This window comes from Ochotona curzoniae, unplaced genomic scaffold (assembly GCF_017591425.1).
Source record: "Ochotona curzoniae isolate NIBS_2020 unplaced genomic scaffold, NIBS_Ocur_1.0 contig_1482, whole genome shotgun sequence".
Taxonomy (NCBI): Eukaryota; Metazoa; Chordata; class Mammalia; order Lagomorpha; family Ochotonidae; genus Ochotona; species Ochotona curzoniae.
The window spans coordinates 2,523,821-2,545,257 of NW_024465100.1; the positions used below are offsets into that span (position 1 = coordinate 2,523,821).

Below are 21,437 nucleotides of genomic sequence, written 5' to 3' on the forward strand. Positions count from 1 at the left end.
TTGTTTATTTTACCATACTATTCCATGTTGTGAATTAAATTTCTTGAGTTTTTTTTCCCTCAAACAACCTGTTTTGTTCCTTAAACAACACAATTTTCTAGACTAGAAGTTTGAAATCAAAATGAGGTCAGGGTTGTGCTCGCCTCTGAAGGTATCAGGAACAATGTGTTATATATATCTGTCTTACCTTCTAACAGTTCCTTGGTTTGTGGCAACATAACTCCAGGCTCTCCTTGGCATTTTTCCTGTGTCCATGTCTGCTGATGTGTGAATTCTGCTTTTTCTATTTATTTGATAGGCAAAGACACAGAACTTTTGCCCACCGATTCACTCTCTAAATGCCAACCAACTTTTCCTCTTTCTTTAAAAAGATACTAGCCATAATGGATTCGTGTCTAATAACCTTATCCTAACTTGGAGACCTTTATAAAGGTCCTATCCAAGTAAATCTACTTCTGTGGTAGAAGGACTTTGAAATCTATTTTGAAGGGAGAGTAATTTATATAATTCAGCCGTTATAAATTGGTCTCAGACATTTATTCAGTTTGGGCATTTCTCATCATTTGGACTCCCTGGTGGACATAAAATAAAACCAGAATGCTTTATGGCTTGGCTAATAGTTAGCATTAATTGATTTTTTAAAAAATGCAGTCAACTCACTTTTTTTTTTAAGATTTATTTATTTTTATTGTAAAATCAGATATACAGAGAGGAGGAGAGACAGAGCGGAAGATCCTCTGTCCAATGATTCACTCCCCAAGTGACCACAATGGCCAGTGCTGTGCCGATCTGAAGCCAGGAGCCAGGAGCTCTTCCTGTTTCCCACACAGGTGCAGTGTCCCAAGGCTTTTGGCCATCCTCGACTGCTTTCCCAGATTTCCCAGACTACAAGCAGGGAGCTGGATGGAAAGCAGACAGCCAGGATCAGAACTGGTGCTCATATGGGATCCTGGTACATTCAAGGCAAGGACTTTAGCTGCTAGGCCATCGCGCCTGGCCCTCAACTCACTTTTTAAAAATGCATATGGTAGCCTGGTGGGCTAACCAAGACCACTGCCGTGGCTGTTAACATTACCCCCTCCCAAACTGCCTCTGTTGTTATCACCTGCACCATCTTAGCTACCTCTTCCACTATGTGCCACTTAGAAAGTTTTCCTACATGACCCGTAAAGTTGTCAAACAAATTTTCAGGAACTCTGTGATCCAAAAGTAAACCATATGGTTTAGAAATGACCTTTGCATTTTGTAACCATGCCCATTAATAGACTGTATTTCTGAGGAATTTTATCAACTATATTGTCATCAAGATAGAAAAACAAATCTACCTTAACTCCTGTGCTTCAGTCTTGTCATACCATTCAAAATTGTCTCTTGAGTTATATTCCTTTCTAATTCCATGAATAAAACTTTCTTCAGTGTTAGATGGGTACCAGGCATCACAGAATATTTTCTAGAAACAACTCTCTTTGGTTCCACAGCACACTTTGTGTGGTCTAGCAAACATTGCTGAATCTGCCACCAATAAGAGGTTGAGTCAGTTTCCTCAACTGCTCTGGTTCTGTTTGGTCTTTTTTTTTTTTTTTAAAGATTTATTTTTATTATTTTTTCATTGGAAAGGCGGATATACAGAGAGGAGAGACAGAGAGGAAGATCTTCCATCCGATGATTCACTCCCCAAGTGAGCGCAACGGGCCGATACTATGCCGATCCGAAGCCAGGAGCCTCTTCCAGGTCTCCCACGCGGGTGCAGGTTCCCAAAGCTTTGGGCCGTCCTCAACTGCTTTCCCAGGCCACAAGCAGGGAGCTGGAAGGGAAGCGGGGCTGCCGGGATTAGAACCGGCGCCCATATGGGATCCCGGGCGTGCTAGGCGAGGACTTAACCACTTGCGCCAGCGCGCCGGGCCCGGTTCTGTTTGGTCTTAACTTTCCACCTTGAGACCAGATTCACCACCTCCAACTCCTGATGAATGTTTCAATATGTATTGGCTGAAAAATTATATAAAGTGTACTCCTTGCTTCTCTAATAAGATCAGTTTGCATGAAATCTGTAATTAAGTGTCTACTATTTCAATTACTTAACATTTTTCCTTTTTTTAAAGGTTCAAAATGGATAGTATAGAAGAACCTCAGAAAAAAGTCTTTAAGGCTCGTAAAACCATGAGAGTGAGTGATCGTCAGCAACTGGACACAGTGTACAAGGTCAAAGAAGAACTGTTGAGAACTGATGTCAAGCTGCTGAATGGCAACCATGAAAACGGAGACTTGGACCCATCCTCACCTTTGGAAAACGCAGATTACAAGGAAGAAGTAAATGGTGTTGAAGATACTTGTTTTGATACTGAAGAAAGTAAGGCAGAGTGGAAGGAAACTCCATGCATTCTAAATGTTAATGTAAAAAACAAACAGGACAATGATTTAAGTTGTGAACTCTTGTCTTCTAATAATGCAATTCTTGAGCCAGCTTCTAATCTCACCAATGAACTAACATCTGATGACCCAGCCTCTACTGAGCTGACTGCTGGTGATTCAGCTGCCGGCGAGGCCCCCTCTGGTGATTCCAAACCTGGTGATCCTGTTTGTGGTGAGACTGCTCCCAGTGATCCCTCCCGTGGAGATCCTGCCCCTGGTGATCCCACCTCTGGTGACCCCTTGTCGGGTGAGCCGGTTAAACCAGCCTCTGTTGAACCTGACCCTGGTGAGCCAGTCTCTGGTAAACTGGCCACTGGGGATTGTACCTCTGGTGAGCCAGTCTCTGGAGATCCAGCTGTTGGGAAACCTGCCACTGATGATCAGGCCTCTGGGGAGCCAGCCTCAAGTGACCTGGTCTCAAGTGACATGTCCCCTGCTGATGAGGCCTCCAGTGGACTGGCCAAGGGTGAACTGGTCTTAGGTGACCCAGCCTCTAGTGAGCCAGCCTCCTGTGAACTGCCCTCGAGTGGACTGACTGCTGAACCAGCTCTTGATTCCAACTTGGACCCAAGCTCTGTACCAGTTTGTGAACCATTTCCTGAAACGGACAGTACAGAGCCGAACAGCAATAAAGATGATTTTCTTGAAAAAGATAAGTATGATGAAAAGTTAGATCAAATTCCGAGTAAGGACTCATTTGATGAAAAAAGCAAAGCTGATAGTAATACTGATGCTGATGATGAAACTCTAGAAGCAGAAGACACCATTATTTGTTCAAATCTACCTCCTGAAAATGAAAAGAAGGTGGAGGGAGGTGCTTTTACAGAGCTCTCTCTCGGAGAAGAGACTATATCTAGCAGTATGGAAATTGACCAGGGTGAAAAAAATGATGATGAAAACTCTGCAAACCTTATAGAAGCTGTTAGTGAAAATGTTATGAAAGATGGCAAAAATGAGAGTATTTTAGAAAATACAGACTCTATGGAGACAGATGAAATCATTCCTATTTTAGAAAAGCTTGCACCTGCTGAGGATGAACTTACTTGCTTTTCTAAAACTTCTCTCCTTCCAATTGATGAGACAAATACAGATTTGGAAGACAAAATGGAAGGTTCTTTTGGTTCCCCATCCAAGCAAGAAAGTAGTGAGAGTTTGCCAAAAGAAGCCTTTTTGGTCCTCTCTGATGAGGAAGATATTTCAGGTGAAAAAGACGAGTCTGAAGTTATATCACAAAATGAAGCATGCTCTCCAGGTTAGTAGGCTGTTGAAATTTTAAAGATTTTTTTTTTCTTAACTTTAATGAATTGATTATAACCACATTGGAAGTTTCTTTTAGTTGAAAGAAAGCTGAGAATGTTGACGGTTGTACAGAATGAATAACATTATATCGTGTGCTCGGAAATGTGGTAAAAATAAGTGAAATGTGGTAAAAATAAGTGAAATGTGATATTAAAAACGCCCCAGAGGGGCGTTGTAATCTAGGAACAGACATAAGATGGATCAACCTAACAGTAACTAGAACATTGTTGGTCGAAGTCCTAGAAGCATTTTTTTTTTCATCACTTAATGAACACCAAACAGAGTAGAAACTCTACTAATTTGGTTCATATTTTTAGTTAATGTTCCCAAGAAAATCTTATTCTTTAATATTTATTTTTTGAGAGAATGAAACCATTGTTGAAAGCCAGAAACCTTGAAATCTGATTATCTATTTTCCAGTCGTTGTTTCCCTTCACTGTCTTGATTCGATCCAACTTACTGTCTTCTCCCTTCTCTTTTAGACAATCTTCCTACAACCCAAATCTCTTCTTTTTGATTGTACCTCTCTTTCTCATTTGATCCCTGTTATGGCTAAGTTAGTTTTAATTGGTTATATACAAAGTATGGCAACTCTGTGTTTTGTTCAGTGCCTACCTCTCTTACCTCTCATTCCTAGAGAAGAAGAGTCCTCTTTTGTATTAGTTTCAGTCTCAAACATTTATGAAGCCTCATTCTCTCAGATGGGCATAAATGTAAGGGTGTGTCAAAAGTTTGTGGACAAATGAAATAAAAAAAGTTGTTTATTTTGGTACAAAAAAATTGAAATTCAGTTGTGAGGAATCTTTTGAATACCATCAAAAAATGGGGGCATGGATTTCACAATTTTTGTACTAATATAAACTTATCACAGTTTCCGTAGACTTTTTGAATTATCTTAGTACCTTTTTGTTTTCATTGTATCACATTCTCCTGAATAGTTAGAAATAGGAGACAAGCAGCCTTGCTAGCATGAAGTAGTATATGCTTTCTCCTTTGTTGTAAAAAAAACCAAATGGAGGCACTTTTTGGAGGTACAGAGGGAATTCCCCAGTACATCAGACCAGCCTTTGGAAGTAAAGACTTTTTCTTTATTAAGAGATGACCTTTTCTTCCTGAAGAGCATTCACCGAACCTCTTAGAGAGGTGGGCCATGTCCTTCTTGCTATCAGGGATTTTGAAGATAAAATTTAGTACCTTCACAATGCAGTTAAGAATTATGTCAGAGGTCATTAAATATAAGGCTGTGAATACAGCGATAATGTTCAGTTGGTTTACTGGGAACATAGATGAGAGAAATTCTTGAAAGCATAATGTGCTTTGAGAAGTCTTGCCTTTCATTCTTTGTATAATGTAGGATTTTAATGAGTTGATTTCTTGTAATGGCAGCTCTGTCCTTCTTACTTGGGCCAGAATACTTGAGCCATCTTTATGTTTTTGTCTCATACCCTATATCTAAGCCAATAAGAGATACTACTGGTGCTGCATTCAGAATAGATTTAGAATCTGATAAAGATTTGTTTTGGGGAGCATAAAATTCAATAGAAGATTTTGTTTATAATTAAATATTACTTAAATAAAACTCAAGAATTTCTGGATAAGTTACATTATCAATGAAAAAATTCTAGAAAGGCTTTGTGATCTGTGTTATGAATCTAAGAATTGTATATGTTTATTAACTTTTTGTATTTCTTTCTGAATTACCTGTTCATTTTCTTTTCCCATTTTTCTACTGTCAGAGTTTCTACTGTCTTTAATTAGTCTGCAGAAACTTCTTTTGTTTCACATATTCTCATGAAGCCGGTAATATGAGGCAGTTGTCAGAAAGTATCATGTGAGCCTCATCTGGTTTTGAAAATAACATTTTTTTTTTAGGACATAAGCCATTTATTTACCTATTGCCTATTTTTTGCCGATTCCTGTCACAAGGAGAGAATTAAGTATTTATGCCAAAATGGATTGGGCTTGCAAGTCTAAAAATATTTTTTGTCCAATTACAAAAAATGTTTACCATTCCCTGACAATAATGTCTGTATTTTCTTTAGAATAAAATTTTCTAATTCTGAAAGTGAGAAACTAAGTTCTCTAATATAATTTTTTTAAATTTTATTTTTAATGTTCTTGACATAATTGAGACCCATGTGGGTCTCTAAGGAGCGTGAGGAGGGTGAGGTATGGAGGAAGGTCTTTGGGACAAATGTTTCAGTTTTTTTTTTTTTCCCTCCTGTGTTCACAAGGGAGGAGAGAGAGGTGGCTGTTCCTTGCTGTCAAATTACATTAGCACCAGGATGGAGAACACTTATTTGATGACATCTTAGAGACTCCAATGTGGGAAGAGTGTTCCAAGGTTATCTAAAAGTATGCCAAGGTTAAGCACTTGAGTGGTTTTGGTAACCCTGAGATGTTGTCAGTTTTGTTGCTCCAGAGTCAAGAATATGTTTCCAAAGTCTGTTGGTTGGCAAAGTCTATGTTATTATGTCCTCAAACTCAGGAACATGCTGCAAAACTTGGCCAGAAGAATTGTACAACTTGTTCTGCTCTCCATCTTCTAATGAGGCACTTAATGTCTTCTGCTGGTCTAGATGAGCAGGCTGTCATGTCCCTTGTGTGCATCTGGGCTTGCTCCCACTACAGAGGCATCAGCAACTGAGGAGACCCAGTCCTGCCACATGTATTTCAAGGTCAAACCACACATCCTTAGGTTTTTCTCTGTGGCCAGGATCTGAGTCCAGTGATCCAGCTGGGGAGTCCCCTGAGAAACCTTGCCAATTGTGACCATAGACTTCAATCTTGCATGTACCATCCAGTGCTGAGTCAGCCAGTACCAGCCAGTACCAGTGGATGCAGCTTGGTCAATTCCACCCTGGCTCAATACCTTGCATGAACCAACAGGTTCTGTAGCCTAGCTCATTCAGTCTGCAACAGGCCCAGTTTTTATGTGTATCAACAGGTGCTATGGCCTAATCAGGATGACCCCCCACCCCCATAACCTTGATCAGGCCCACCCCAGCCTTGGTTTTTGTGCATGCCAACCTCTGTTGTTAACTAGTCCAGTCCAACCTGATTCCCATCCAGCGCTTGTATATATCTGTCAGTTTTGTGGCTTAGCCTGATCTTCCCCCAGACCCAGCCCTCATGCATGCCAATATGTGCCACCTGGCCTGCCCTCATCGTGGGTCTTGTGCTTACCAACAGTAGGCATACCCTACCAGAGGAGTGCCTGCAATTCTACAATTCCCCTGCCAGTCATGCTCCCAGCCTCATATCTTGTGTCTGCTGGGGATACTGTGGTCTGGCTCTCCTCTAATGCCAGTGGGTGCAATAGCTTCACAGTCCTAGCCCATCCTCAGACCCAGCTCTCATGCTCACCCATGGAAGCATTGGCCCAGTAAGGGAATTCTAGAGGTTCCCTTATCAGGCCCACTCCCAGCCCTGGGTCTTGAGTGTGCTAATGAGTGTTGCAGTCCAGTCTGAGCTGGCCCATCCCCCAGTCTTGGCATTCACTGGCAGGGGTTACAGCCTAGCCTACCCCCAGTCCAATTCTTACCAGTGGATGCAGCAGCCTAGCCCAACCTGTCCCACTACCAGCACCAGCCCTCGTGTGAACTGGTAGGTGTTGTGACCTGGCCTGTACCCTGTTCTGATTTTTACTCCTGCCAGTGTGTGTTGTGGACTAGCCCTGTTCCCAGTCCTGACCCACATGTATGCCAAGGATGTTGCAGCCAAGCTTGGTATGGCTTGACACCAGCCCCAGCTCTCATACTCACCAGTAGGAACTCTGGCCTAGCAGGAGAGTTCTCCAAATTGCCCTGTGAAGCCCATTCCCAGCATTGGATCCTGTGTATGCTGGCGGATGCTTGACAAGGCTGGCCCCCAATCCTGGCACTCAGCATTGAGTACTACAGGTTGGCCCAACTGGCCCACTCCCAGACCCAGCTTTCATGTGATCCAGCAGGCACCATGGCCTAGTGTGGCCTGTTCCACACCCAGCCTAGCTCACGTGAGCACCAGTGGGTGCTGGAGTCTAGCCCAGTTTGGCCTGTCCTCAGACTTGGCCATTGTGCATGCCGTTGGGTGCTGCAACATTGCCCAGCCTGGTCAGCTTACAGCTGTGGCTCTCGCAATCACCATTGTGAGCTGCAGTCCAGAAGGGGAGTCCCCAGAGTTCCCCTACCAGGCCCATTTCCAGACTCAGGTCTTGTACATGCAGGCAGATGCTTCAATCCAGCCTGGCATGGCCCACCTGTAGTCTCAGCTCTCACTGGCAGGTGTTGCAGCCCATCCCAGCTGGGTACAGCCTACATTCTGTCTTGTCTCTCATGCACGCCAGCCCTGGCTCTTGTGGTCCCTAGTAGGAGCTGAGGCCTAATAAGGGATTTCTGTAAGTGCCCCTACCAGACCTGCCTCTAGCCCCAGATTCCATGCATGTTGGTGGGCATAGCATCCCTGCTTGGCATGGTCTACCCTCAGACCCAGCCTTTGCATGTGCTTGCAGGTGCTACAGCTTGGCCCCACCTGCCTCTTTCCAGCCCCAGCAACTAACAGGTGGATTCTTATCAGGCGAGTTTGGTGATCCATTCTGGCTCTGCCTGTCACCTCCCTCCAGCTCTTTGCATAAACCAGTGAGTGATGTAGTAGCACAGGGGCAAGCCCACAAGTCCCCTATAGAATCTGCCCTTGTATCTGGTTCTTTCACATTCTGGTGGATGCTGCAGTCCAGCCTGACATGGCCCAATCCTTGCTCTAACACCCATGGGTGGGTACTGTGGCCTAGTCCAGCTAGGCATGCATCCTAGCCCCAGCTTTTCTTTGCACCAGTGGGTGGTGGGCAATGTAATTTAGTCCAGCACAGGTCTTCCACATGGGTGGTTGCCTTGGCCTGACCCAAACATGTCCTCTTATTTCTCCTCTCTAAATTACTCCATCTCAGCTCTCTTGCCTACCTGAAAATGCAATGACCCAGAAGCCATTCCTCCCTGTCAAAGATGGCCTCAGCTGCTCCCACTGCAGTACATTCCTAGATCCCCTTCACTGGGCAATCCTCAGTCCTCTCAACTGGGAGTCCAGGTGGTATGTCCTTGCCCAGCATTTATCACCTTCACCACATATCTTAAAATAAGAAAGAAACAAAAGAAACAAACAATAAGCAACTATGCTGGCATACTGTTACAGTTAACACAAATTTGATATTAACCAGGCCTAGAATGCCCACCAACTCCTGGCTGCTTTTCTCTTAGCAGTGTACACTTGCCTGGGTACAGGTCAATGTAGGCAGTTGCCTGCAGCTTGGGCCTAATATAAATTCTTCTAATCCTTTATAAACAGGTTTCTACCTTTACTTAACGGAATCTTGCTGAAAGTAAGTTGTCAAATAGATTTTAAACATTTAATTTCTCTCCACTGTTTTTCAAAGTTTTAGGGTTACCAAAATGAAAAGATCTGGTACTAAGGAGTACTGCATACAGCTGTAATATATCAACTTGTGATGAAGAATTAGAGCAGAAACTTGTCTGAGTCAAAACAGATCTTAAAGAGCATATTCCCAAGTACTTTTCAGATGAGTTTCAGAAGTTCTAGGAACTACCTGGAATTATATTTGTGAAGTTGTCTGGGTTCAAGGGCGTTTCAGTATTTTTCTGGGTTTAAGAGATTTGCCCTTCTATTCTCTGATTTTTTTTTATCCCAAGCTCCCTTAACAAAAAATTAGAAAGGCAGATTTGCAGAGAGAAGGAAGAGAGAAAGATCTTCCATCTGCTGATTCATTCCCCAAATGGCCCCAATGAGAGCTGAGTCGATCCAGAACCAGGAACTTCCCATGTAAATGCAGGGTCCCAAGGCCCTAAATCATTCATGGTTGCTTTCCCAGCGCACAAGCAGTAAGTTCCTTGGTGAATGGAGCTGCTGGGTCACAAACTTATGTCCATATAGGGTGCTGGAGGTGGGGAAGTAGCAGGTTGAGCAATCACATTAGCCCCCCACATCTAGGATAAAGTTTAATTCTGTGAGTCTATTCTAAAACTCTAGTGAGTGTTTTAAGTGTTTAGAATCCACTCATGTCTTCCAGGGAATTAGGTGAGGGGAGGTGTTTTTGTGTAAAGTAACACAAGCTCTTGCACTCCTGTAAGAGGCAGTGTTGAACATGTCATGAAAGATGCTGTTGTCTGTGTGGGTGCTCTGGTTCCAGTTAGGAGAACTGGAGGCATGACAGATGTTGTACATTGTCTCAAGAGGTGCAGTTTCTCCGTGTCCCCCAAGTCATTAGGATAAGAGACACATAAGTTATAAACCATAGGCGATAAATTTAGGGGACATTCAGAGAAGTGTTTAAAAGAGATGTGTTATAATGAGTTTCTGTCTATGACAAAGCAAAAGCATTGCTTCTGTCAATTTAAGATTGAGAGATCCTAATCTTTAACATAAAATTCAAAAGCAGTTTTAATAATCTTTATGTACCATGTTGACCTTATTGTTTTATCTTAGAGTGAGCGAAATATTTGCAGAACTTTAATAGACTCGTCAATTATTCTGGTCCCTTCTTGTTTTTACCTTTAACCTTGCATTTTGTCATTATAGCTGTTACAATTAAAACTGTGATGTTTGGAGAAAAATGTCGTATTAAAATGATCATGCCTTGTGATTATTTATTTAGTCCGAGTTGTGGAATGTAATGAAGTAAAACATGCCTGATTGGAGTCACGAGGAGCCAGTTGTAGTGATGTATGGGGAAAAAATAGTTCAGATGTTTTAGTGACTTGCAATAGCCCTGTTACCCCATGAGAAAAAAAGCCATGAGAGTGTTTCATAAATTTTGTGGAAGAACAATTGAAAATATGAGTTTATTTTATGAGACCAATTTTTTTGTATTACATGGAAAATGTGTATTACCAAAAATACATAAATTTCAATTTTCTTGATACCATAATATACTCTATTTTTTCCTATCAACCTCTTATGAACCTCTTTTGAAGATTAATTTACTAAAGGCAATTTTTGGTACTTTTTGGCTTTTATTTGTTATATAACAATTGCAAAGACCTTTGGCGATGCTTTTTGGTAGCACTGTTTTATTTCATATGTTTAGGTGACATTCATTTAACCTTTCTGTGTCTATGTAATGACAAAAAGTACTACTTAGGCAGTAGGATTATATTAAAGGCAGGAAGTAATGTAGTTCAGCAGGCCATCTCATTTGTTAGCATTGTCATCAAGTGGGCATTTTAAAGTAAAACTTTTTATGCTAAAGACAGCTTTTTCAGTTTCATTTATGAATTATCTCATAATTATTGAAATTATTTTATGAGTCAACCTCTTTGGTGATAATATTGGATATTTTTTATTTTACCATTGGTTAATAATGTCTTATAATTGCCACAATCACAATTTTAGGTTTAATAAGTGAATGTAAAGAAATCTGTACAGTAGTTTCACATTTTATTAAGCTTATTGGTGTTAGAAAATTACTAAGAATCTTTGTTTTCAAATTGATATTGTAATTTGTTTTTCCTATGTTGAGTTTATTATGAATTATAGAGCAGTTGAAACTAAACTAAATGGTTGAGACTTCGTTACTAATTTCTGCCAGTTCATGCACCCATTTTATTTCCCACATTTCACATTTCGGAACTCTGGTTTCATACAAGTTTTGTAACTTGATAATTACCAATAATGTGAATGATTGAGCTGGTATCAGTTCTAGTGGAATTAAGTTTTCTTTTGCATTTTTGTTACAGCAGAAATAGAAAGTAATGAAAAAGACAGCAAACCTGAGGAGGAAGACGAGCAAGTAATAAATGAAGAAGATGAAAAGCCTTCTGAGAAAAGTATGCATATACCAAGAAATGTGAACTAGTTTGGAAGATAATAGCATGCCCTTTTTTTGGAAGGCCATTAAGTTTTCTTTCTGTCTCTGAGATAGTTCCAAAGTTTTGCTATTTAAATAATCTGGAAAATTTATTAAATTAAGTCATTTGGAAAGTTTAACTATTTTGTATAATTTTATGTTTTATTTATGTATGTTTCCGTTGTTTCAAAAGAAAGCTTTGGACTTAAACTTTACTAGAGTACTTGGTTTAAGTTTTTTTTTTTTTTTTAAAGAAACAGTATTAAAACATTATTTTAAATTTATATATATTTTATTTGAAATGCAGAGATATGTTTTCCATCTTGATGGTTTGCTCCCTAACTGCCCACAACAGTTAAAGCTGGGCCAGCCAAAAATCAAGAACCCAGAACTCAAATCTGGGTTTTCCATGTAAGTGTAGGAATCTGAGTGCTTGATCCATCATGGCTGCCTCTTTGGGTGTATATTAGCAGCAGACTCAATCAGAAGCAAAATAGTTTGCAGCAACTCAATTAGCAATACAAGCTTCTGCACAAAATTTCTGATCCAAAAACTTTTTTAGATTTTTGTTCAGAGGGTGATACCATAGGATTTTAGCTGGGCTCATGTGTGTGAACAGAAATATGTGTATTGGTCTATAGTTAAGATTTTTAAGCTTAAGGGGGTAATGATGAAACTAAATGTGTTGGGTTTAGGGAAGCATCATTGGGCTTTTAGAAGTCTGGAACCCTGGGTTCAGAAAAGAACTGGGTGTAAACATAGGCACACTGATGCAAATATAGAATGAGGTGGCCGGAATGGGTTTGATCACAGAAAAGCTTTTGGCGATGTTTTTAGATATTCAAAAAGAAACCAGGTATTTGTCTATGATCTCATGAATGTTATATATAAAATAGCAGTTTTCTAAGTGAAGACCTTTGGATCTCTATGCATTATCATGGGTACTTTTATAACATAACTTTTTAATGTTTTTGAACGATTTAATGAATGTATTCATTTGAAAGGCAGAGTTACACACAGAGAGAGATAACTTCTATCTTTTGGTTCACTCCCCATTGGCTGCAACAGCCAGGGCTGGGCCAAACTGAAGCCAGAATTCAAGAACTTCTTGTGGGTCTCTTGCATGGATGTAGAGATCTAAGTGCTTGAGACATCTTATCCTGTTTCCTAGGCACACCAGGACAGAGCTGGATGGGAAGGGAAAAGCTGGGATTTAAAATGCCCCTCTGGGGATGTTGACTTTGCCAGCGGCTGCTTAACTCACTGCATCACCACACCATCCGTTACTTTTACCGTTTTTATATATTTGAAATGTAATAGGCTATACTAAAAATATTACATTGTTTTCCTGAGGCTAACAAATAAGAATTTCTCTGTGTATATTATAAAGAAGAATGAAGTAACTAAAGCTTAGCAAAGGATGCATGTATACTCTGAAATTTAGTATAAGCAGTGAATGTGAGATGATTTCATCTACATTCTGCAGACAAATTACTAGACAACTTCCATTTTAGTAGGAAGATTTTAAGCAAGAAAGTGATTTCCGTGTCAAAAATCTTATTTAGCATTTTAAGAAATCATTTCAAGCTTAAAGCTCTATACCTACTTTTCTAATTTCAAAAACAATTTGTAAAATTGGTTGAGGATGTGATTTTGACCAAAGTTGTGCTGATAGATGGAAAAGAGGTAGTTAAGGCCTGTATCACAAATACCTGGCTGAACATCATGATTTTTGTCTCAGATGATTTTTCCAGAAGAAAACGTTCTAAATCAGAGGACATGGATAATGTGCAGTCCAAACGTCGCCGATATATGGAAGAAGAATACGAGGCAGAGTTCCAAGTCAAGATTACGGCCAAAGGAGACATCAACCAGAAACTTCAAAAGGTATTGTCAGTTATAAGCTAACAACCGTCTTGAAATAATACACCATTGCCGCTGTTTTTCTAGGTTTTTGACCTTATGGTGTTGTGAATTTTGCTAACATATGCCTGGTTTCTCATGGAAAGAAAACCTGAGAAGTGACTGAGCTTATTAAGTCCATTATTATCCTTGATAACTTACTTTTAAAATTTCTTCTGATTCTCTTGGATATATAATTTCTTTTTAAAGAAATGGTAGCAATTATCAACATGAGTGGGGGAAGATATCTTGACTTCTTTTTTTCATGTTAGTAATAAAACTGAATATAGGTTTTAGATGATCTTTTTTTCTTAGTGTGTTGGACCATTTCTTACATGAAAAGGAAACATTAGAGTACTATAGATTAACATTAAAAATTTTTTTTGAAGATTTATTTTATTTTGACTGGAAGGTTACATATACAGAGAGGAGGAGAGACAGAGAGGAACATCTTCCATCTGCTGATTCACTCCCCAAGCGGCAGCAATGGCTGAAGCTGAGCCAATCCAAACTAAGAGCCCAGAGCCTCTTCCACGTCTCTCAAGTGGGTTTAGGGTCCCAAGGCCTTGGGCCATCCTCAACTGCGTTCCCAGGCCACAGGCAGGGAGCTGGATGGGAAGTGGGGCCACAGGATTAGAACCAATGCTCATATGGGATCCTGATGTGTGCAAGGTGAGGACTTCAGCCACTACGCTACCGTGCTGGGCCCTTAACATCTTAATGTTCATGATAAACTCATTTAGTGGTTATAAGCCCATATGTTTAAAATTTTATTACATGCTTTGGTGTTGATACTAAAATTTAAGACAGTAATAAAAAGCTAAAAAAACCAAAAAGGTAATTTATGGAGTTTGAAAGCCTCTCATCTATTAAACTAAAGATTGAAAAAATGAAAATATTTAGTATTTTGTGTAGATTGCTTTGAATGTATACTAAGATAAATGTACATTTTATGGAGAGGAGTGTGATACTGTTTTCTCAAGGCGTTTCAGACTTGTTATTTGCTGATTAGATTATAAGAGGTCGAGGTTTTAGACCAAGATGCAGTACAAATATTTTTGCTTTTTAGGAAAGGGAATAATAAATGAGACAGTAAAAATCTGGCAGAGTTTTTTTCTTCCCAGTTTTTATTTGGCGTATGGACGTAATATTTGCCCAGTCTTTTCTCTGGAGTCTGATTTGTGAAAAGACCCACTTGAAAGAATTTTGGAAACTTTAGGTGTACAAGGAGTACATGCCAGTGTTTGCTGTGGGAGTTTAATGAGATAAAATGGAAAATTTGTTTTAAAGTTGGTGTATTTATTTATTTTAGAGACAAGAGGAAAGAGAGAAGGAGGGAGAGAGAGAGAGCTAGAAAGAGGCTGGCTGACTGATGGATTCATTGATTAATTAGTCTTTTATCTGCTGTTTGCACAGGGCCACAACAGTGAATGAAGTCTGGCACAGGCCAAGACTGGTAGCAAGGGACTCCATCCTGGTGTCCCACAGGGTCCCAGCCACTTAGCAAGAAGCTCATCGCAAGTGCAGTGACAGATCTCAGCTAGCACTCTGACAAGGCCTGACAGCTCAGTCTTCTGTACCTTGCTGGCCTCAAGATGGACATTTTGAATAGACATTTGGAAATGTTCAGTAGGAATTTGGTATTACAGTGATACATATGTATCAAAAATACTGATGTGTATGATTAGAAACCATTCCTTTCTTTTGACTGTTTCTAAGTGGTTTAAGTATAAGAGGTTAAGTGAAGACTTCACTTTATTTCACAATTAGTATGAACTATTCAAATGAGATACATATTACACCTGGGGAGGTAGAGCAGCTTAGCAGCTTAGCATTGTTATGGATCCTAATATTGTCATTAGTTTAATACATTATTTCTATCTTATAGCCTTAATACTATTTGCTATTGGCTGAAATGTAACAAAGGATTTTATATTCCCTTAGGTTATACAATGGTTATTGGAAGAAAAGTTGTGTGCACTACAGTGTGCTGTGTTTGATAAGACTTTGGCAGAATTGAAAACTCGAGTGGAAAAAATTGAATGTAACAAGAGGCATAAGACAGTTCTTACTGAACTACAGGTTTGTACACTGACTTGAATTTATATCGTCTATGTCTCATTCTTTCTATAAATTATTCTGGCATAGTGGTTGAAGTTGATTAAGAAATGCATTGAAATTTTAACTATAGCAAGTGAAAGCAGTCTGTATTAGTTTGTTAGAGTGTAAACAGAGTATACCAACTATTGGCAACCTATTGTCTCCGAGAGGTGGAGACCAGCAGGCCAGGGCGTTGGCAAGGTTGGCTTTTGGCTTTTTCTGTGGATTGGTGCTTTCCAAGTATTTTTTTCTGTTAAGCCAAGAATTTCACAGTAGGGTCTGTTTTGCATAAACAAGGCTATATCTTTCTCTATTCTCTTAAGCATTTAGTATGAGGCATGAATGATTCATTTTTCTGGCAATTCTTCCTGAGACCAATGATTTCTTCAAAAGCAGATCTCTGTAGCTTAAACAGAATTTCTAAAAATGTTAGGCCTTCTACTCTCCTATTATTTTTGGAAAAGTTACTTGAAAGAGTTTATTCATTAGAAAAATGAACCCATATTAAAGGTATTTAATTAGGCTGTTTGCCTTTATATCTTATTACTAGACACAAGTAACTCTTGGACAAAATCTTCAACTTTGAGCATTAGCTCTGCTGTTTTAATGAACTTACACATATGAAATCAAAGTTTGTGGACAACACTCTTTACAGTATTTTTTTTTAAAGATTTATTTATTTTATTGGAAAGGCAGATGTACAGAGAGGAGGAGAGACAGAGAGGAAGATCTTCCATCCAGTGATTCACTCCCCATGTGCCCGCAACCAGTGCTTTGCCGATCTGAAGCCAGGAGCTTCTTTCCAGGTCTCCCACACAGGTGCAGGGTCCCAAAGCCTTGGGCCATCCTCGACTGCTTTCCCAGGCCACAAGCAGGGAGCTGGATGGGAAGTGGAGCGGCCGGGATTAGAACCGGCGCCCATATGGGATCCTGGTGCTTTCAAGGCGAGGACCTACACTATTGTTAAAGTGTCAGTTACTAAAGTCTTTCTAAAAACATTCAAGCAAGAAGCATAAAAATGTTTCATTTCAGGAATACCACCTGCATGAATGTATCCTAAAGAAATTATGTAAAAGAAATACACTATTATTTGCAGTAGTTTAATAGCAGGATATTAGAGTATGCAGATAACTCGATCATCCATGCATGAGTAGTTTTATCCAACTATATTTTATGATTTACTTACTGTGTAAGTCTCACTAAGAAAAGTGTGTTTGTCACCATACTAAAAACAACACAAATTCCAGGCTATAATTTTCAAACATATGCACATTAAGGAAACAAGCTAAATTTCTATTCAAGAGTGTTTCACAGGATTTCCTACTTTCCAGGAATATATTTTACAGTTAGCATCCTTGATTCTTCTGCTTTCAGCTTTCTTTTGAGGATCCTGTAATGTATAGGGTTTTTGTTACATATGCATTGATTCTTTTTAAATGTTAAAATGCAATTTACATTTCATTTTTGTTTATTTTTTCAGGCCAAGATAGCAAGGTTAACCAAACGCTTTGGAGCAGCCAAAGAAGATCTTAAGAAAAGACAAGAAGTAAGAATTTCTGTCTGTATATAATTAATATTCAGCAGTGAACATGTTTAGGAGAAAACTTTTCTTTTATTAGAAATCTGACTTTGTTTTAAAGACTTATTTACTTGAAAGGGAGGGATAGTTACAGAGGGGAGGATGGAATAGAGACACATCTTGTATTTTCTGGTTCGCTCTGCAACTGGATGCAGTGGTAGAGGCTGGCTGTGGTGGGGGAGAGGCTTCTACATCGACATTTCTGATGATAACATTGTTTTAAAAATCTTTGAGAACCAGAGAACTCTCATCCACTGGCTTACCCCTCCAGTGCCAACAGCACCTGTGGCTAGGAATTCTGTCTGAGTCTCCATGTGTATAGCACTGACCCAAGCATTTGTTGGTGTACATTAGCAGGAAGCTAGAGTCAGAAGTGGAGCTGAAGCTCAAGCCCTGGCACTCCAGGACACAAGAGTTGAGTCTTAACTGCTCCAGCAAGTATTACCCCAGGAGATGACATTCTTGATGCTGTGTCTTCTATCCTTGAAATTATGTTTTGGGGATTTGTCTTACCTTGTTCCTTTCTACATTCTTGCCTTTTTTTAGTCTCTTATAATTTTTCTCAAGGTATTTTAATATTACTAAATTTTGTTAGTATTACTGTGTAGTATTTTTATCTTTGCTCCCCATATAGTCAGCTGTTACGCAGTTACTATGACTTACAGGGTTGGATTGTGAGATTATTGCCTTAAATTTCCTCTTCAATTTTAATATTCTTGGGGCACTTCTGGATCCCTTCGGATTCTCTATATGAAGAATTCTTTGTTAGCATAGATATTTAGACAATATTGTTTTCTCTGAACACTATATACTTTTCCATTGTGTCTTTCGAATTTTTCAAGTTTTGCTAATTTGCATTGCTAAGGTTTCAAAAAAATTTTTTAACATAGGAAAATAAAACTCCAGTTTATTGTTGGTTAAGACCTGTCCTATTGGTCCTTGCCGTGAAGCAGGACGCACGAGCGTACGTGGTCTGCAGGCTTGCGGGCGGAAGGCGGGTTAGGTCTCCTGGGGAGCCCGGCCCGAGAGGCCCTGAGACTGGGGGCGGAGCGTGGGGAGGTCACGGCCGCCCCTTTCCTCCTACTCTTTTCGCATTAACTTCCTTTTCGCCAGGCTGCCATCCTGGGCAGTGCTGAGCTCCAGCGTGGTAGTCATCGTTTTCGTTGTCATCTATAGCTTGAACCCAGTGCCCGTCTCCCCACTTTCATCTCCAGTCTCCTCCCCCAGCCCCCTTCCTTGTCCCCTTCCCCCATCCCCCTTCTCCGCCCCCTTCCCCCAGCCCCCTTCCTTGTCCCCTTCCTTGTCCCCTTCCTTGTCCCCTTCCCCCATCCTCCTTCTCCGCCCCCTTCCCCCAGCCCCCTTTCTTGTCCCCTTCCCCGCCCCCTTCCCCCAGCCCCCTTCCTCATCTTTCTGGCCACGCCTTTGCCTTTCCTGTTCTACCTGGTCCCCTTGTTCCTTTTCCTGCCGGCCGAGGGCGTGTCTTGGGTCTCTCCCCTCTCCCCGGTGTTGTGCCTGGCACGTGGTGGTGCGGCCGCGGCTCCCAGCAAGATGGACCGGGAGGACTGGGCTCAGCAGCTGCCGACCGCTGTGCAGCAACCAGGGAGGCAGCGGCAGCGGCAGCCATGGCGGCAACAGCAGCTGGAGCAGCTGTGGCCTTGGTGGCTGAGGAGGCCGAGCGAGGACCCCGGCCAGGCGCCACCGGCCATGCGGAGACGGCGTCGGTGCCGGAGAGCAGCCAGTGGGCACACTGTACAGTCCTTTTTTCCTTCCTTTTGTGAACTCACACCTAAGTATCGTGTTGCTCTCAATGTCTCCTTCTTCATAGTATTGCTAAGTGTGTAGGAATGCAGCTGGCTGCTAGAGTTTGGTTTTATATCCCGCCACTTTGCTGGCGCTGTGTGTGTGTGTCGGCCGGAGAGTTCTGTGCACACAGGCTTGAATGATGATGTTATTCTGCCTGCTGCTTGCAGTGCTGTTCAGCCAGCTGTACTTTTTGCCTGGTGTTTCCTGGTACAGCCGGTGCCATACTGCATAGAAATGGCAGGCACGAACACGCGTGTGCGTGGGCGGGCGGGATCCTGATGGAGGAGGAAGGGCGTGTGTGTGATCCTGGAGTAGGTCATTACCGACGGGCTCGGCGTTGGTGGCCTTTAGGTGGCCTTTGTGGGACGGAGCTGGCTTTCGTCATTCAGCATGAACGAGTGTTTGTATAGGAAAGAAAGGACTGTTGAGTTTTATCAAACTCATTTTCTGTCGATTGAAATGATTGTAAGGATTTTGTCCTTCCTACTATTTATGTTCCTTTGATTGATTTTCATCTTTTAAACTATTCTTGTATCCATAGATCTTTTCGTTGTGCAGTCTTTAAAGCTTTCTGTGGATTCAGTTCATATTCACTTAAGGATTTTTGTTTAAAACCTGGTTCAGTCCTTTGTCGCATTAGTTGTGCTCTAGGCAGTTGTGGTCGAGAGTCGGAGCCATGCATGTCTCCCATGGGACTGCAGGAGGACCAACCCCTGGGCTGGGAGCGTGTTCTTTCAGGTGCCCTGGTAGGAAAGTGGATCAGAAGGGGAGCAGCCAGGACTGGGAGCAGTGAGCCACAGGGCCAGCAGCTGCTTGCAGATTTTCCATTAACATTTTACCAGCACTACTCCTGTGCTTGGCTTCTGGTGTGTTATCTGGTCTTGGTGTTGGGGTAATACTGGCCTCACTGTGTGAGTTTGAAATTGTTTCCTCTTTTTGGAGGAGTTTGTAGAAAATTGGTATTAATTTAAATGTTTGGTAGAATTCTCCGGTGGAGCAGTCTAGACCTCTGCTTTGTTAACAGTTTTATTGCTGCTTAAATCTTTTTAATAGTTATAGTTTTGTTGTGGTTTTATTTCTTTATGTTTCTGTCTTGATTTACTTTTAGGAAGTTATGCACTGTTGGTTTATTCAATCTGCTGATACACAGTTCATTGTAGTCTTTTTAGTGCTTTCCTATTTCTATGTTAAGTTTGCATTTCCTTTTTCATTTTTTATTTTATTTGAATCATCTGTTTTCATTTTTCACTCCTAAGGTTTTGTCAGTTTTGTTTTTCGTTTTTCTGTTTTTACACTCATCTTCATCATTTATTTCTCACTGTTAACTTCAGGTTTAATTTGTTCTTTTCTAAACATTTGTAAAAGTGATATTTGTTTATTTGAAAGTGTTAGAGACCCGACTTGACAATGGCAAGGGCTGTTCAGGCCAGACAGGAGACAGGGAATTCTTCCAAGTCTACCATTTGGGTGGCAGGACCCAATACTTGGGCCATCTTGACTCTGCCTCTGTGAAATGCAATGTTGGGGGCCTGGCCCGGTAGCCTAGTGGCTAATGTCCTTGCCTTACATCCGCTGGGATCCCATATGGGTGCTGGTCCAAGTCCCAGGTGCCCTGCTTCCCATCTAGCTTCCTGCTTGTGGCCTGAGAAAGCAGTCGAGGACGGCCCAAAGCCTTGGGACCCTGCACCCATATGGGAGACCGGAAGAGCTCCTGGCTCCTGCTTTGGGAGTGTACCAGCAGATGGAAGATCTTTCTCTCTGTCTCTCCTCCTCTCTCTGAATCTGCCTTTCCAATAAAAATAAAATTGAGGTGTTTTTGTTTTTACACTGTAATATTGGATTGTTTGCTTGATTTTTTTTTTTCTTGTAAGGGAAGTATTTATTGGTCTAAGCTTCATGGCTTTCACTTACATTTTGGTTTGTTCTGTTTGCATTCTCATTTGTGTCATGATAGTTTCTAATTTAACTTGTGATTTTTTTTCCTTTGATCAATTTTTTTAGATTATGTTGTTGAATTTCCATGCAATTGGAACTTTTCCTGTTTTTCTTGTTTTCAACTTTTTTCATTCCTGTGAATGAAGATGACCATTTTCTTAAGTTTGTTATTTAGTATGTGATGTACTGATTATTGTGTCCCGTGTGCATTTGATTAGAAATTATTTCTGTTCTTTGATAGACTGTTCTATGTATGCCTGTTAGGTCTAGATCAGCTCTAGTTCTGTGGAGGTTTCTTTTTCTTTTCTTTTTTTTTTTTTTTTACTATTCTTAGGTCAGGGTTTAGGAAAATCTGGCCTCAAGGCCTACAGAATCATTTGATCTGGCTGTGTTGCAGCACCTGCAGGTAGGGCTCAAAATTCAATCAATCAAAAACAGGCTAATTTTGAAATACATACTTTTATATGGCCTGTGAATGATTTCATAAATATCCAACTAGCCTCTGGCAGAAAAAGTTTTTCTACTCTAAAAGTTCTATTTCTTATTGAAAGTGGAGACATTAGAGTCTGTTTT

General features: G+C 40.7%; 1 protein-coding gene across 5 annotated transcripts in view; it reads left to right on the plus strand.

The window, feature by feature from the left end:
- Nucleotides 1–21,437, plus strand: part of LOC121147415 (activating transcription factor 7 interacting protein) — a 76,504-nt gene that overhangs the window by 34,704 nt on the left and 20,363 nt on the right. The window contains exons 1-6 of one of the 5 annotated variants that reach the window (XM_040967291.1): nt 1,924–2,347; nt 3,500–3,661; nt 11,436–11,525; nt 13,287–13,432; nt 15,392–15,529; nt 17,028–17,093. In XM_040967291.1, coding sequence (XP_040823225.1) covers nt 2,107–2,347; nt 3,500–3,661; nt 11,436–11,525; nt 13,287–13,432; nt 15,392–15,529; nt 17,028–17,093 — 843 coding nt within the window. In that variant the 5' untranslated portion in view covers nt 1,924–2,106. Of the gene's footprint in view, nt 1–1,923; nt 3,662–11,435; nt 11,526–13,286; nt 13,433–15,391; nt 15,530–17,027; nt 17,094–21,437 lie in introns of those variants that run through there. The other 4 variants (XM_040967276.1, XM_040967283.1, XM_040967298.1 and 1 more) reach the window with 4 other exon arrangements.